Genomic DNA, 16,571 nt, shown 5'->3' with positions numbered 1-16,571 from the left:
ATCAGCACCATGCTGCACGTTTGCATTTACTTTACAGAACATTCATTATACGCATACTATAATATTTCACTTATCAAAGACAATCACCAGCCTGAAAAAAACAACGTATTTTGTTGTTGTCCAATTTTCATTATAATAACACATATTTTAAAGGGAGCGTCGGAACCCGCCACTGCCTCCATCACAAAAAATCCCGGATGATGATGTACTTAAGATACAATTGTAACATAAATAGCAGATGGTTAATCAGAATAGACACCACGAGTTTGTATCAGTTGTATCAATCATTATAAAAAGGAGATTTACATTAATTGATAATCAAGAGATTATCAGTATTATAGATATTATTATTTCATTGTTATTATTATTATTATGTATTATTATTATAATTATCATTGATAAAAACGACAGGTGCGCTCATCAGGTTAATATGACGTAACGTCATTTCAATTCAGACTGGGTCACTTGCTTTAACGCTGTGCTTTATCGTTATTTTTTACGTACGACCGGAGAGTTTACGAGACGTTTCTGAAACGCCTTTATGATTATCGTTAAGTTGGTCGTTATTATGATCGTAAATTTACGATAATGGCAGATCGTAAAATCTATCTGAAACGCACCCCTGGTTTCTTACCGAAAGTGGGTCAACGATGCAAATATTGCACTAAAACATATTTCAGCATATATAGCTGTATACAAACATTAAAGAAATGAAATAAACCACAAATAACTTACATATTTCCTTCTGAAATATATTTTCCTGGCAAGCTGATGTGTGTTTACTAGATAGTACTTTCTGCAGTTGTTTTGACTTTTTGTTTGCTCTAAAAGCACTAAATCAAGTCTAAAACGTTTAACTCTTCCCAACTCTCGTCATTTCTGTTGATTTTATTCAGAACAAACGACTTATATGGACATGATTCCATTACTTCGTATGCAATGAACAAAGAGTTTTCAAATATATTTTTCTCTGTTAGATGCTGAAGATGCTGAACATTTTGTCCAGCACATTTTAACAATTTTTCCCGGTTTAAATTAGTTGCCAAAACATATAAATGTTAAAGTAGGAATAAATCGGTAATTATTCGATAACCCGATAGGTATTGTGTGTAAATAATCCAGGTAATCCAGTAAATTACTTAAAAAAACACTTTCCAATCGACTGAACACTGAAAAAAATGGCGTTGAAACAAACAAAAAAACTGTCGAGTTTCTTTGCAGCCCTATTCGAGCTTAATGTAAAACTTTTTCAGTGACATCACTCGTGACGTCACACAAGTACATGTCATTGAGGTTATTTTGAACTAACTGTTTCTGTATTTTCGTGACATTAAACAGTTTTTCAACAAAAAAGTTACTCATGGTGTGTAATTTTATGCAATAATGGTTAATACTCCTTTTTGCGGTTGTTACCATCTGCAAAGGCCCTTCAAATGGTTTACAACCATCGCGCTACTCGTCGGGCTGTAAACCATTTTGCGGGCCTTTGCAGATGGTAACAACCTCAAAAGGGGGTAATTACCCTATATTAATTAATAAAAAATGTTAATATGTTATCGTAATAATAAAGCAAACCTGTGTAGTGTTATATTATGACAAAAAAAAAATAAAAAAAAGTTGTAAAAACGGTTTATCTGTGAGAGTGCAGCTTTAATATCGTGTGCTTACTTATGCTGTATAGACACTGCTGTAGGTCCAGGAAACAATGAATTAGTGTAAGAATTCACACTAGGTTTCTCTTAATCTAAGCCAAGCTCGCGTTTAATGTCGGTAAAAAGGGTACCTCATTTTATATATATATATATATAGGAAATATAAATCAAATGTACAGAAAAATAAGAAGATTAACACTTACACGTATTCAATCCGATTGATGTACTAGCGGTCAGTTGATTATCAGATGATTTGCATAAAATAATCCTAAATAATTATATATTTAAAAAAATACAACACTATCTTAATACTAGTTATAAATAAAAAAAATGCAACTATTCAAAATATGACCAGTTGAATGCATTATTATACTGCGTATTGGCTCAGCCTCCACGCTTTGGCTCCAGCTCCCTGGCTTTGGCTCCAGTTCAACCCAGAAAAGGAGTATAAACATGCTTATTCCGGTAATCAGGCGGTCATTTTTATTCCCGACAAAATAAAAGCACTTGATAATACTGGCTTTATCTTAAATGTAAGCTTCTTGAGTGAAATTCAGCTGAAAATTGGTGAAAATGTTCTACTTTCGTTTGTAAACATTGATGTGTTTGATGGGAGAATCGGTTTTACAACTCCATAAACAATATGTTTACAAAATAACCCAAATACGTGTGAAGATTAAACATATTTATATTGCACTGCATTCCTCGATTTCTCAAATGAGCCCTCATAATTGTGATATTAGATCAAATAACGAGTCATACTTACGTTTTACGATGATATCCGTTCTTTTGCTCTAGCTCGGAAGTGTCATTGGCTCCTTTTTATACACAGCTCCTAAAAGAGCTGGAGCCACTGTTTCGCATCCGTGCCATATTTGGTAGGTAGGTTTGAACTCTTATCGGAAAGCATTGGGGTATATCGAGCGTAGTACGTAAAGATTGGAAAAGGCAACGAATGTTTTGAACTGATCAAAACTTTAATAGCGAGACCGCAATTCGCTACATGTTCAAACCGTCGAGCAGTCATAGTGGTATCAATTGAATCTCGTGATGCCATATTTTACAGGCATCGAATTCGTGGTCTTTTTTAGAAATCGTGACTGGTTCTTTGACGAAATTTAGTACGAATATTTACGAATATTCTACATTTTACAATGAACCTAAGCACAGTTTCATATGACGTTTTATGTTTCCTTTACGGTCTATTTGCGATTCTATAGCGATGTATTACGACAAATATCATCAAAAAAAGTCAGTATTTCACGTGAAAGCTAGACTAATCGAAATAACCGAACAGCGTTCCCGACGGTCGGAGCTTTGGAACCGCCCAGCATAAAGGTAAATGCTACTTGTTCTTGCATACCTGGGATGTTACATTTGAGCAAATTTGATGTTGTTAATACTGTTTTATACTGACACTAACGTCGAGATGCGCAGGAAATTGAAGTCAATGTCAAATGATTCTCGAAAAACGTCGCCATTTTAATTTTTTTAAATATATATCTGTGGTAATATATTTTTAGATACACGTACATCTTGTTTTGACTGCCCTTCTAAAACACCCCAATGTTGAACACGCATCGTTATCTATTGAAAATCATTCTGAAATGGCGCGTTGTGGAACGTGGGTTGTCTTTAAGGCACAGTAAAAATAGGGACGCTCATTTAATCCGATTAAATCTTCCTCGATTGATCTACCGTGGACTTAGTCGGTACATTGACTGCAGGCACTAACGAACACAGCCTAGTTATGCCATTTCTAGGATCTAGTCTTTTAAGATTGCTTGTACATTTCTCTTCATTAGGTATGATCTTAACTAACGAAATCGGACCATTCCATATACTGGTGATTCGTGATGTGTTATGTTAACGTCATGTATTATATACCAATAACAAAACAACAAATATATACGCTCCGTTTTTCTTTATGGCGTCGAAGTTATACAAATAGGAATACATAGTCAGGCAATGACAGAAAAATAAGGCAAACATATATATATATATTATTTTTACTATTATTAATTTCAAACATATTGAGCAGATTTATAATATGAATTATTTATACTCTAAAGAAAGAGTACGTCGTACATAGGCAATAGCTTTACTTGAATGGCAGTTAAACGATAAGCGAGTACGTTTACTTGAATTTGATGATCATTTGCACATGTCCACAAGAAAGGTCATCTTTCAGGGACATTTTTTATTCAGAAAATGAATTTAATCCACATTTTTTTTCATTATTTATTGAATATCTTTCTTAAGACAGTCGATTTATACCCGTTTACTAGCTGTTGCTCAATGGTTTAACTGAAGGACATGATAATTTACTATTGTCTATGAAAAGGTCATATCTTATGGTGGTTATATATCGTTGATATGTTGAGGTACAACTTGTGTTACTATATATACATACTATTGGTTAATTAAAACGAAATAATAATATGCGTAATGTACATGTGTAGACTTTACTTCTATCAACCACGTAGCTAAACTTCCAGACACTCCTCATTCTCCGAACATTTAACCGTGACGTCATTCTTCTGAAACAGAAGGAATGAATGTTCTGTCGGATACAACTCAAATGTTCCATAGCTGCTAATGATTATCCAAACAAGTAGTTGCTTTAAATTGAACAATTTTTGTTAAAACACATTTTCTTTTACAAAAATGCATGTAACATTCGGAATCAAAACTATACGGAAATGTATACCTTTCAATTATACATCACTGTACTAAGTAACATGAAACTAAACTTACTCCTTTAGCGGTGCTCTGTTTGTCAGCCTTTACCAGCTGTTTAATACGTACACACAGAGAGATCACAAGTCCAAAGCATAGAATAACGTATGCAACAAACGCATCTGCAATGTTCAAAGGTTCAACATTCGGATTGGAAATCTTCTTTGTTACAAAATCTTCCTCTGAGAGTTCCTCGCACTTGGATTCATATGGCCACCATTTCCTTTGTAAGAGAGCTATATCTCCAGTTTCATGCAGCAATAAAATGGCCATTGAGAGGTTCTCGCACAGGTCTACGCCTTGTTGGCTTGAGGAGCAGGTAAACGCGTAGCCAAGAGGAAATAAAATATCCCTTAATAGCAGAACGTCGCATTCGCCGTTAAGAATCAAATATTCAGCCTCGAGGGAATCTACAATGGCGGCATATCTCCCGTTCTTTGCTTTCACTTTCTCCACTGCTTCGTTAATGTTCATGTAATACGAATATCTTGTGTTCAAGTAAGTGAAGATCTTTCGCTGATCATCGTCAGCAAAGTTGAGCTGTATTCCAAACCAAGCACCATAATGTATTTCAGACTGAGTAACCATTTCATGAAAAGTCTTAAATGGTACAGAATCTTCTTGCTCTCTCTTTAATTCCATGAATTTGCCGGCTATGCATGCAACGTATACAAACGCCATAAGTATGCCAAACACAAACAGGGAAATGCGCAGTGCCCGTGTGACATCACCTGAAAGGAAGAGGAACATATTAGGGTTATTATAACTGCATTTTGATCCAAGATGTTGTATTCCACTCGAGTGGAGTTTTGCAAAATCTGCACAAATCCACGAGAGACGAAGACGACCTCCCGTCATTTTGATATCGCGCAATATTTGTTTTTATTATATGCCCATCATAAATCCACACGCAATACATATCGCAAAATACGGCAGTCCGTATTCCACTCCGGTGCAATACGACCCTTTCTAGCATACCGGATAGGCATTTCCGGTGAATTCAGCCGTGCTGGAAAACTCCATCTGGCATCCCCCCATGCCAGATGAGTCACGCGCTGTGACGTAATATTTTCAATTCCTTTTATAATACACTTTATGTAATCATATTTATGAGATTTAAATAGATGAGTTCCATTAAAATTAACTTTACAAAAATGTACTTTCAAAAACAAAACAAAATAACCCTTAAAAGACGTGATATTAAAGGAACTTATTGACGTATGCAGTGAATACAAATTACTGCGCGTCATGACGTCAGTAAACATCATCGCACGCGCTTTTTGGTGATATGTACAAAAATGCGCTTTTTTATGTAATTTCTTCACAAAATGTACATGTAATTTAATTTGTGCTAGAAAAAATATCTATCATGTGTGTCCGTTCCGGATAGAAAAATCCGACCCTCGGGCACGCTGCGTTGCCAGTAACTCGGCAAGCCTCGTTACCTGGCAACGCAGGTGCCCTCGGGTCGGATTTTTCTATCCAGAACGGGAACACATGACAGATATTATTATTCTAGCGCACCGGATAGGCATTTCCGGTGATTTCAGCCGTGCTGGAAAACTCCATCTGACATCCCCCCCATGCCAGATGAGTCATGCGCTGTGACGTAATAATTTCAATTTCTTTTATAGTACACGTTATGTAATCATAATTATGAAACTTAAATAGATGAGTTCCATTAACATTAACTTTACAAAAAAAAACTTAAAAGACGTAATGTCGAAGGAACTTATTGACGTATTCAGTTAATACAAATTACTGCGCGTCATGACGTCAGTAAACACCATCGCACGCGCTTTTTGGTGATATGTACAAAAATGCGCCTTTTTAATATATTTTCTTCACAAAATATGTTATTTAATGTATGCTAGAAAAAATATCTATCATGTGTGTCCGTTTCGGATAGAAAAATCCGACCCGAGGGCACCTGCGTTGCCAGGTAACGAGGCTTGCCGAGTTACCGGCAACGCAGCGTGCCCGAGGGTCGTGTTGCAAGCCTCGTTATCTGGCAACGCAGGTGCCCTCGGGTCGGAGTTTTCTATTCGGAACGGAAACACATGACAGATATTGTTAATTCCACTCTTGTGACGTCACGTCATAACAAGTATGGTTGCGCGATGTTAAAATGACGTCATGAAACAAAATAGTGCGTCGTTAAAACGACATTTATTATGAAAACATGTGGCTTTTAGGTGATCTAACCAGTTATGTATATATTAAAAGGGTTATTAGTACTGCGTTTTGATCCGGAATGTCGTATTCGATGCTTATTAAGGTAACTTAATATGTTAGATAATTAATACATACCTCTGCGCCCATATACAACATATTTCCAATGCTTGATGGCTTCTTGATTCGTTGTCTTTGCAACTGCTTTGTCAAAACAAAACATACCTACAAGCACCGTCGGTACAGTAGCAACAAGTAGAATCCATAATGATGTGGAAAAGGGAGAAAACATAAACAACAGTGGGTTGTACGTTTTGAGTTTTGGCTTTTGGATTAAAATCCTTGCCCCTGATGACAAAATTGGGCGAGAAAAACTGGCGTTTGGTCCAACATCTCGTTTAGTTTCGTCAGTAAATCCGAAATCTGCAGTCTGAAAAATAGATTCAATATAATTATGACATTATAAGGACCGGCCAGTCTGTACCCAAAGGTATATATTGTCCGAGTGGTTACTTTTACATAAAAGTCATGCAACTATATAAATATGTCCGATTTAAACATTAAAATGTTTTATCACATGCTTACCCTTGTTTTCCGTGTAATATACCCATTACGAATATTTTTATCTTAACACATGTGTAAGATAACCAATCAGACATTTCGATTGGCCAGACTAATCACACGCAACCTAGATATCCCTCCGCATTGTTTGTAAACAAAATGGTTTAAATGCCAACAAATATTTACCGTAATAATGAAGCTGTAAGACTTTCGGGAGAGAAATCGCTAACAAATCATAGTGCCAGAAAGCATCTTGTACAAAACTTTCTGATAACAATGTTCCGCCAACCAGATAATGCAGATTACTAGTCACAGAAATATCCAGTCAGTCAACAAATACAGCCACAATAGTGACAAACACTACAAGAACATTTCAAACACCTCCATCTTGACCAACACAAGCAATATGCAATCAATGCCAATTGCTTGCCAATCTAATCAGCTGTCGGTTACCGAAAACACAAATACGAATTCCGCAGCACAGACATCACATTACACATCCCATGGCGGCTAGAACATCATGTTCTCTGGAAACATTCCTGGTGGAAATTAACTTTTTCAACAGCAACATCCATGCAGTACAGAGTAAGGCTTCGCCGTTATCATCTGCATGTTGTGAAACACCATGTACACCAAGAAAACGCTGCAAAATCATTGTAGAAAGCGACAGCGAATAACTTTTAAATCCGTGCACACAGAAAACTTGACAGACCGATGTAGGTCACATAAACCGCGTAAATGCATGTACTCTGAGTGTGACGTCATCAAATTGTGTACTTATTGGGTATTTTTGGTTAAAATCGTTCGTTATTCATGTTGTTGGATATTTTACTACACATTTTTGTATTTGTGACTTGTTAAGCGCTTTATCAGCTTTTAAAACTTGATAACTGCTAGTTACTTTAATCATTTTAATTTGGAACTATTTATATGGCGCATCGTTGACATTCTACTCTGAGTACTTTGGCTGTCAAACAATCGGTTCAGAAAGTGGAACTTAATTGGTAATAAAAACACCGTTTTAAGCATGTGATAAAAAAGATCTGACACGAGTTATCATTTAATTCAAGAATTTTATTAAACTCGTCCATGAAAGTTGTAAGTAAGCTCGCCAGAGGCTCGCTTACTAACAGATTTTATGAACTCGTTTAATAAAATCTTGTATTAAATGACAACTCGTGTCAGATCCTATCATTCGGAACTCCTCGGCCATTTTTTTCAAAAACAACCTCGGATGTATTTGGACGGTTTACATACTCAAAAAGTGGTACGTTTAAGTCCGCTGCAAGTAGATCGCGTAGTAATTTTATTTAGCAGTTAAACTTTGTGACTTAACTCTTGGAATTCTTAATTATGTTTGCAATAAATCAATTCAATGGCAATCAACTTAAACTTAGATCAATAAATACAACTCTAAAACACTACATTTAATTAATGATATAATTCAAAATTTTACGAACTACTTCAACTGATGTACCTGCATACATCCGAGGTTGTTTTCTATAAAATGGCCGAGGAGCTCCGAATGAGATCCTATATATCTAAGTCATACATTACGGTACCGATTTTTCGTCTCTAGTTATAGTGCCCACATATGAAGTTTTTGGATCACTGGGGTTGAAACATTAATTTAAAAGACAACGAAGAAAACGTTTCATACATTCAATATATTATCTGTAAGCACCCCTCCAGGCAACTCAGAAAGAGTTCGGTTATATTGATCGTCGATCAATGTTATAATTTTGAAATCAATTCGTAGAATCGAGGATATCTTTTCCATCAGATCCACAAGAAAGCCCCTGTAAACGGATTGTTCCTCGTAGATCCATGGCCTTTTCTGCAATAAACAATGTCGCATCTTTAAGAAACGTGTGACTTGGTATTACATGTATAAAAATTATATATTTAAAAAATATGTTATTTTGAACTTAATTATAGTATATGACTTTGAAAATCACCGACGCCGACAGGATGTTTGTGGTAAGGTGAAGGTTACTACTAAGCTAAGCTTTTTATCGAAAGATGTTTCCTTTATAAACCATCATACAAGATTTATTGTTTCTGCCCAATTAAATCCAATTACAAGATTCATACCATCAAAGCAGTGAACGAAAAGGTTTGCTTGTGAACTATGCCAGATTCACCGCCAGGGTCAGCCTTAACAGCCGCTCGTGTCTGCTGAAACAAAATTATGGTTAAAAATGTTCGTCTGAAAAAATGTTCGTCTGAAAAAAGATGTACTGAATAGTGCCCATCCGAATGTGTAACTAAAAATGCTTTTAACAGGGAAATGACACCTATGCTTGTCGTTGCTATTTGTTTATTGATTCAGAATATTTTTCTTATCACATGAACGATTAAAACCACTAGCGGTTATAGACGGGGGCGTACCCGGCGCGAGCCCCCTCATCAATTGTTTTAATTTACTTGTGACGTCAATATCCGAGAAAGAATACTAAAAGGGTGAATTTGAATGCATTATTGCAGACTTGAATGGCTAAACGTTTCCTTGGGAGCGATCTCAAGCCCTTATTAAATCACTTAAACCATGTCATGTTGGTATATATCAGGAAGGGGCGTAATTTCCTTGTGACCCCCCCCCCCCCCTCTAAGGCCTACTCTAAAGTAGCCATTGAAATTCACCAAGCAGAAGTCAGAAAACTTTACACATATATCTTTGCCAAAGATTCTTAGACAAGTTAAAATTGCATATACTAGTACTAAACTTATAAGTACAGTTTTTTCATCAGACTTTTAGTGAAAGCACAGTTTTTCTTGAGCAAATACAAAAATATTGAGACTTTGGCACACAATAATGTAGCCAACCCCCCCCCCCCCCCCTCCTAAATAATAACATTATGTTATTGAGTTTGTAGTTTCCCTTCCGAAGTTATAGAATGGTATTTCGGGAACAGCATTTCATCACACATTTGGTGCAAGCATAGACTTAAATAACACAGTTTTACTTGAGCATATACATTTACTTTGCTACTTTGGCGCAATTAAGGCAATTTTACTCAATATAAGAACAGGTCAAATTCAGCCTCTTGAAATATTGTCATTACCCAACTACTTATAACTTATCTTCCAGCAACCCACAACAGTTTTTAAAACATTAACAATTAACAATAAAATGTTGACAACTTTCGTTTCAGTTTTGACAACATTTTAAATTATGTCTACTCAGTTAACTATCTTACAAAACGTTAAGGTTATAAGTAATCACCTTGGTATTTTCAATACGTAAGGAAAGCCTGCTGTTTTTCCTTTCATTTCTCATTGCAAATACATTTTGCTGTAATTCTATACTAATTACATCCTTGAGGTTATTTATGTAATACTAAAAATATCGCATTTACACATGTTGGTTAAATTGTTTTAATTTCTCAGCAGTATTAGTATCAGTTTTGAAATGGTTTGTTTCAGCCATAAGTTCACTAAAGACATCCCTTTTAAATTAAATTTTTAAACACAATAAATGATAAATAAAATAAACAATAGAACAATTATGAATTCGCATGTATACTTTTTTCTATGAACAATGAAATGTGACTAAGTGTAAAGGTGATAGAATTCGAGATTTTTGTAAAAAAATATTCATAAATAATTTCAGAATGTTACAATCAACTGACATGTGGTTGAAAGGTCGCACGCATTAATTATTTGTGTTTGTTTTTTCGATAACGTTTCAGAATTAGTCAATATAAGTATATAGAATAACTAGTATCAAACACGGTGCAGTTATACATTCAACTTTTATGCAAATGCCATGGTGTTAAGCAAGAAGTATTTGCTTAAATTTATTGCACGGGAAGCGCCCACTTGCTAAATTGGCGTTAATCTAAGAAAGCAGAGAAAACACTGTCCATTATTGTCAAATATTGTCTTCTTAATCTGAATAAAACAAGCAGAAATAGCAATACAAGTACAACATAAGTACAACTTGTGGTAATGTTTACCAAAAACATCTTACCAAAATCACAGAGACACAAAACCAAATGATAAAAGCAAATCCGTTCATCGTTGGTATCTTGTCTTCTTACACTAGGCAACTTTCGAGCCTCTCAACAGTTTGAACGCAGTAGTTAACTACCATGCCAATGTGAACTGTGCTTAAATGTGTACCCCGCGATAACAATGAAAGCGCTGAAAGCGTTTAACGGCTGTAGGCGCGACAAGCGTACTTCTAATTTATTTTACAATAGTGTTCACAGGCAATAAAAATCGAATCAAAAAACATCTTTTGAATAGCCCTAATGAATTTCCAATTCAATTAGCCAGTTTCATTACAGTTACTGATAAACAAATATGTATTACGATATAAATGTACATTGCTTTCATCTCGCATGTGTATTGCTAGAGTAAAGTTAATTAAACGAACTCGATTTTGACTGAGGACGTTTTGACTAATTGTAGTAGATAATGAAAGGCAGAGTATTTTAGTCAACATATTTCCAATTCTGTTTAATTATCTATAATTATATGTTCTTCTCGGTTCCTCGCTAATATTTATTAAGAGTCTTCAGTTTGCTTTCAAATTCACAATAATGTTGCAATATTATGAACGTATTTAAAGTAAGTGGTCTTTTTTTCGCACTACATGCATTTTAAACCGTATAACATCATACATCCACTTTTGTAACCCGGCGCATTTATCCTTTTAACTAAAGTTTGCAAGCCTGCTACATACAACCTAATAATGGTCGGAAATAAAAAGCTTTATCGTTTTTGAAAATGGTTGGTAGTTTGCCAAACACGATTGTTTAAAGGTCATATAAAGTACGCTGGTTTAAGCATAATGGCACCTCCTGCCTGACTAAAGGTTAAACTGGTTGTTATTCCAATTTGCAACGATTATTTAATGAAAAGAGTTTCCTCCGTTGAAGTTAATCTCTCTTATAACCCTTATAATTCACATTTACAGTTATATTGCTGTTCATGGTTTTATTGCCAGGGCCAATTCACATGTTATAACTTTTCGTAAATCTAGCTGTACATTATCAATGAATAAAATGAAAATTAAGAAGAATAACAAATATACGTCATGATACAAGCTTCATTACTTTAACTTTTTAAACGAAGTCACGTGACGTAAATTTGTTTGACAGAACAGAACAGAATTTAATCGATTTAAACCATTACGGTTTCTCATCGTAAAGATATACGAACAAGATAAATACAAATGTTAAACAATAAGCAATACAAGATATATGAGTTGCTACATATTAACAAAGTGATTATTGAATATTAAGCAGTGCATGAGCTCATAAAGATGAAAACAAGAGAACAAATTATAATATTTCATCACATCCTGGATATATTATGCAAAGAAAAAAGATCATACAGTGTTGTTTAATATGTTATTTCTAATTCGATATGCATCTCTTTTATATGTGGCAAGATTATTAAGTTCGTTTCTTCTTTTAGTGAAAGCGTTTTGAAAACACTTGGATTTCTCCAATAAAAGGTTTTAATGTGACGGCAGGGACCACATTAGCGCAGAGAGAACGGTCTACGCTGAGTGGCATTCGGGATGCATATAACTTCATATTCATCGCTTTTTGTTTGCAAAATGTACGAGAAGACATGAATATGTGTACAACAATTTATACTCTTTTTGTTGAAGTCATGTTCATATCATGTATTGACTTCTGGTACTTAATACTAAATAAAATATTTCTCTTGGACCAGTTAGGTTACCTTTGTTGAAAAAGGCGCATGTAATTAGCCAAGTTTGAATTATTAATGCGATGCAGGACTTTGAAAGGTAGAAAGTCAGGCGATCGTAAGATGAAGTATGTACGGGCAACAAATCGATGGACCATGTGGTAACATATGTTCCTACTACTCCAAATGCTAGGAAATCACTCGATATATTGATATACATTCATGAACTGCTTGTCTTCTGTGTCAACTAATGTGAATATATTTTAGTAGTATATAAAAACAAAAATGGTGTACTTATATACGGAGGTTAGAGTCAACGGTAAGTATATACATCAGTTAAAATTATATATAAATGTATACAATACAAAATCATATATATTAACGAGAACCTTCGTGCTCTGTGAAACCTTAAAAACATCAAGAAAAAAGAACTCTCAGTATTAACAACAACAAAGGTTCGTTCGCGTTCTGTTCCCCACTACTAGGAAACTCATTTGATTAAGGCCTTTTTAGGCGGTGATTCTCTTTTATATAGTATGTGTTGATGATTTAAAAATAATTGGCACAGATCGTAAAAACTCAAAGAGTTAATACTAAATCTATAACTTATGTTATAATGTCGATGAAAAAAACATAGATGTTGTCCTTTTATTTAATTAATATGATGAACAGGATCCACAGTACATATATTTACGCAATTTAGCCCTATGGTCAATACCATACCTCACATGAACACATTACCTTACACGCGAGTATCAAAAGACACATGCTTAACCCTCTCTTTCGGTAATGGTTAAATGTTATTAGTATGCATTCAGCATAAAACAGGGACCTGCCTTGTCGCACCTTAGTATTTGATTTTTTTTCTACTAACCCAGTCTCTGTTTAAAGATGAATAGTTCGGATATCACTTATTATTGTCTTTTCAAATTCAAATATATTATGCTTTAACATCTGACCCCAAAAACCTGGTTCATTGATTTTTGTTTTTCATATTATAATTTTATTATATTATAATATAATGTCTACCTCTATTCACATGTATAATGTGTTGAGCGTAATAAAAGAAAGAAAGAAAGTTCACCTGATTGGCTGACTGCTGATCTACCAAAATAAAAGTACTGCAGTCGCTTTGGACCAATTATAATTTCGATAATTATCCTGATTATCTGTTGTTTTGGATTATAGCTACTCTACTATTCATATTAACATTAACAACGGCTGACTGCTGATTAATCGACACGCACATACGGTAGATATGAGAAATTTACCATCCCATTGTACAAAATATAATTTCAAACACTATAAATAATGATACAAATGACTGACCACAACATATATGTTTCTCTTTTTCTTTTTATATATTAGATTAGATTAATCAAATCGTTACAAAGTGCCTTAAACTTCGTTTTGTTGTCATTATAAACAGGTTATATAAGATATATATACACATTTAAACACATCCAATTACATTCCTGGCAATCATATGAGAAGTAAGAAGTCTTAAAATTATTTCATTTTTAGAAAATATTTTTTTAAATCTTGATTTATTTAACGCATATTTATTCATGATTGACATATCTATATATTTCACCCAAAACATGTTTTACTCTTGATTGATTTACTCTCTTGTTTTACTCTCTGAATAAAAACAATGAAAGTTTAAAAGAGGGCTTTAATGAATCTCGGGTAAAGGTCTTATATAAATGCGGCAACACGTTTCACGAATCTTCCACCCCGACCCGTGTGTTTGTGTATAAAATATGTATGAGAATCACCGGCAATATTGACCGGGCTTCTGTTATTTGTTGGTTCATAAGAAACCCAAATCGCACAATCTGTGCTTCGATAGGACTTATAACATAATTTCTGGACTTCTAAAAATGAGTAAATTCAGAACAAAAGTTATTAAGACTGAAATATATATTTAATTTGTGCTGGTTTAAAACTGTTGAAATTTGATAAATTCACAATAAATAAGGAAATAATAGTACATTTATGTGACTTAACTAAACTTTTCTTTATCTTATTATTAGATTTCCCCGCGATGATTGAAATGCACATAACATAATTATTAGCTTAGAAAATCATTGCTATAATTAATTGTCGTCATTCTTCGATCATTAGCGCACATTTCGAAATAAGCAACACATTGACTGCAAACAATTATACAGTATTACACACAAAAGGGCGTCGTACCTCAGACGCCCATCTTTCATGGCCAGCTGTTGCCGCCTTGTTACGCTGCCATCTGGCGGACTTTGTTATGGTAACCGGAATCCATGAATTATTGACGAATATATGATTGAGTCAGAATAAGAAAGTACGTAAAAGGATGTTCTGGTTTTCTTGCACCAATTTACCGAAGTACATGCATAGAGTGACTAGTATACATACTAACTTGTTTTGATATGACGCAGTGTCGGTATGAGTACAAACATATTAGTTTGTGTTGATTTCAAATAGTCACCAAATTAGACGGGTCCATTTTTTTTCTTTATTTTCAGGAGTATGAGCTTGCTTCACAGTAGATGATTCAGTTTGAACTATTGAGGTAGCAAGATACATCTTTTATTTTCATTAAAAGTTACAGACGAAATTGACAACTAAAATCAAACTTCAATGAGTTTAAAAAGTTATCGGAACTAAATTGTTCGAACATAAGGTTACTACCTGGACATACATGTAATCTCAAGGAATTCATAAATGGAATAAGAACACATTGAGAGTTTGAAACAAGACAAGTGAGTGGCCGCAATAATGAGAGCGGCTGTATGGTGTTGGTGGTTGGCGCTGGCGGCGCTCACGACTCCTGGAAGTGGCGGGTCCGTGTACTTCGTGGACACCCAGTTGGCTGTGGAAGAGGGCACGCAGTTCAGCCTCCGTGTTGGACACAGCGGACCGATTACACAGATCGTGAATGTCATTGTTGGGGTGAGTACACCCTAAATTTAGTTACATTTTTTTCGGGTGGGTGGGTGGATGGATGGATGGATGGATGGAGGGATGGGATGGGACGGATGGATGGATTGATGGATGGATGGACGGGTGGGTGGGTGGGTGGTCGGACGGACGGACGGACGGATGATGGGTTGGTGGGTGGGTGGGTGGATGGATGGATGGATGGATGGATGGATGGATGGATGGATGGATTTTATTCTATGTGACAAATATATAACACAGGATAACCCATTAAACATCTTCAACTTATTTTCAAAGGGGTCCTTAAATAACTTTTGCTTAACGGTTGTCATTGAAATTAATAATAAAAATATTAATAAATATTATAATACATGTATGCGCAATAAACAACAACAACAACATTGTTGATATTGAGAGTGCGATTTTCAATTGCTCAATTTCACATTAAACCATATATAGGTTTTATAATAAATTATTGCAAAAAATGTACAACATGTATAATATGTAAAAAGAAAGACAAGTATTACGTGAAAACTCCGACATTCGGTTTGATTTGCAATAGAATATATATATAAATAACCTTTATATCAAACTAAATAGGTGTGCTGTGCTTGCAGTGTCTGTCGCCAGGCTCTGGGCAGGGCTGGGCAGACTTACTGAGTGTGTTCCATCACATATTTTGTCATGTCATTTTCGTACATTTTGATACATTTGTACTTGAAATCTCTGGTATCATATGAATAATTTATCATCGAATAACACATTTGCATTTTTGTATTAATATTTATTGGAAACATATATATATGTTCAATAATTTCAAGATCTGGATTTATGGTGTCCATATGTTACCATTTCACA

At 34.8% G+C, this 16,571-nt stretch overlaps 1 protein-coding gene across 2 annotated transcripts; it reads right to left on the bottom strand.

The window, feature by feature from the left end:
• Positions 1–3,590: 3,590 nt before the first annotated feature.
• On the bottom strand, positions 3,591–11,231 carry LOC128228895 (glutamate receptor U1-like). 2 transcript variants are annotated; one of them, XM_052940439.1, is made up of 6 exons: positions 11,098–11,231; positions 9,219–9,299; positions 8,785–8,961; positions 6,702–6,993; positions 4,410–5,122; positions 3,591–4,192 (listed from the first exon to the last, which is right to left on the bottom strand). In XM_052940439.1, exons 1-6 carry the CDS (start codon positions 11,143–11,145, stop codon positions 4,139–4,141), a joined length of 1,365 nt encoding a protein of 454 aa, XP_052796399.1. In that variant the 5' UTR covers positions 11,146–11,231; the 3' UTR covers positions 3,591–4,138. The 2 variants fall into 2 exon arrangements, with proteins under 2 accessions (XP_052796399.1, XP_052796398.1); XM_052940438.1 differs by having other exon boundaries at positions 9,219–9,302; positions 11,098–11,208.
• Between the last annotated feature and the right edge of the window lie 5,340 nt (positions 11,232–16,571).

The sequence above is a fragment of the Mya arenaria genome, chromosome 3, assembly GCF_026914265.1.
Source record: "Mya arenaria isolate MELC-2E11 chromosome 3, ASM2691426v1".
Lineage (NCBI taxonomy): Eukaryota > Metazoa > Mollusca > Bivalvia > Myida > Myidae > Mya > Mya arenaria.
This window is presented reverse-complemented; position numbering and strand designations above follow the sequence as displayed.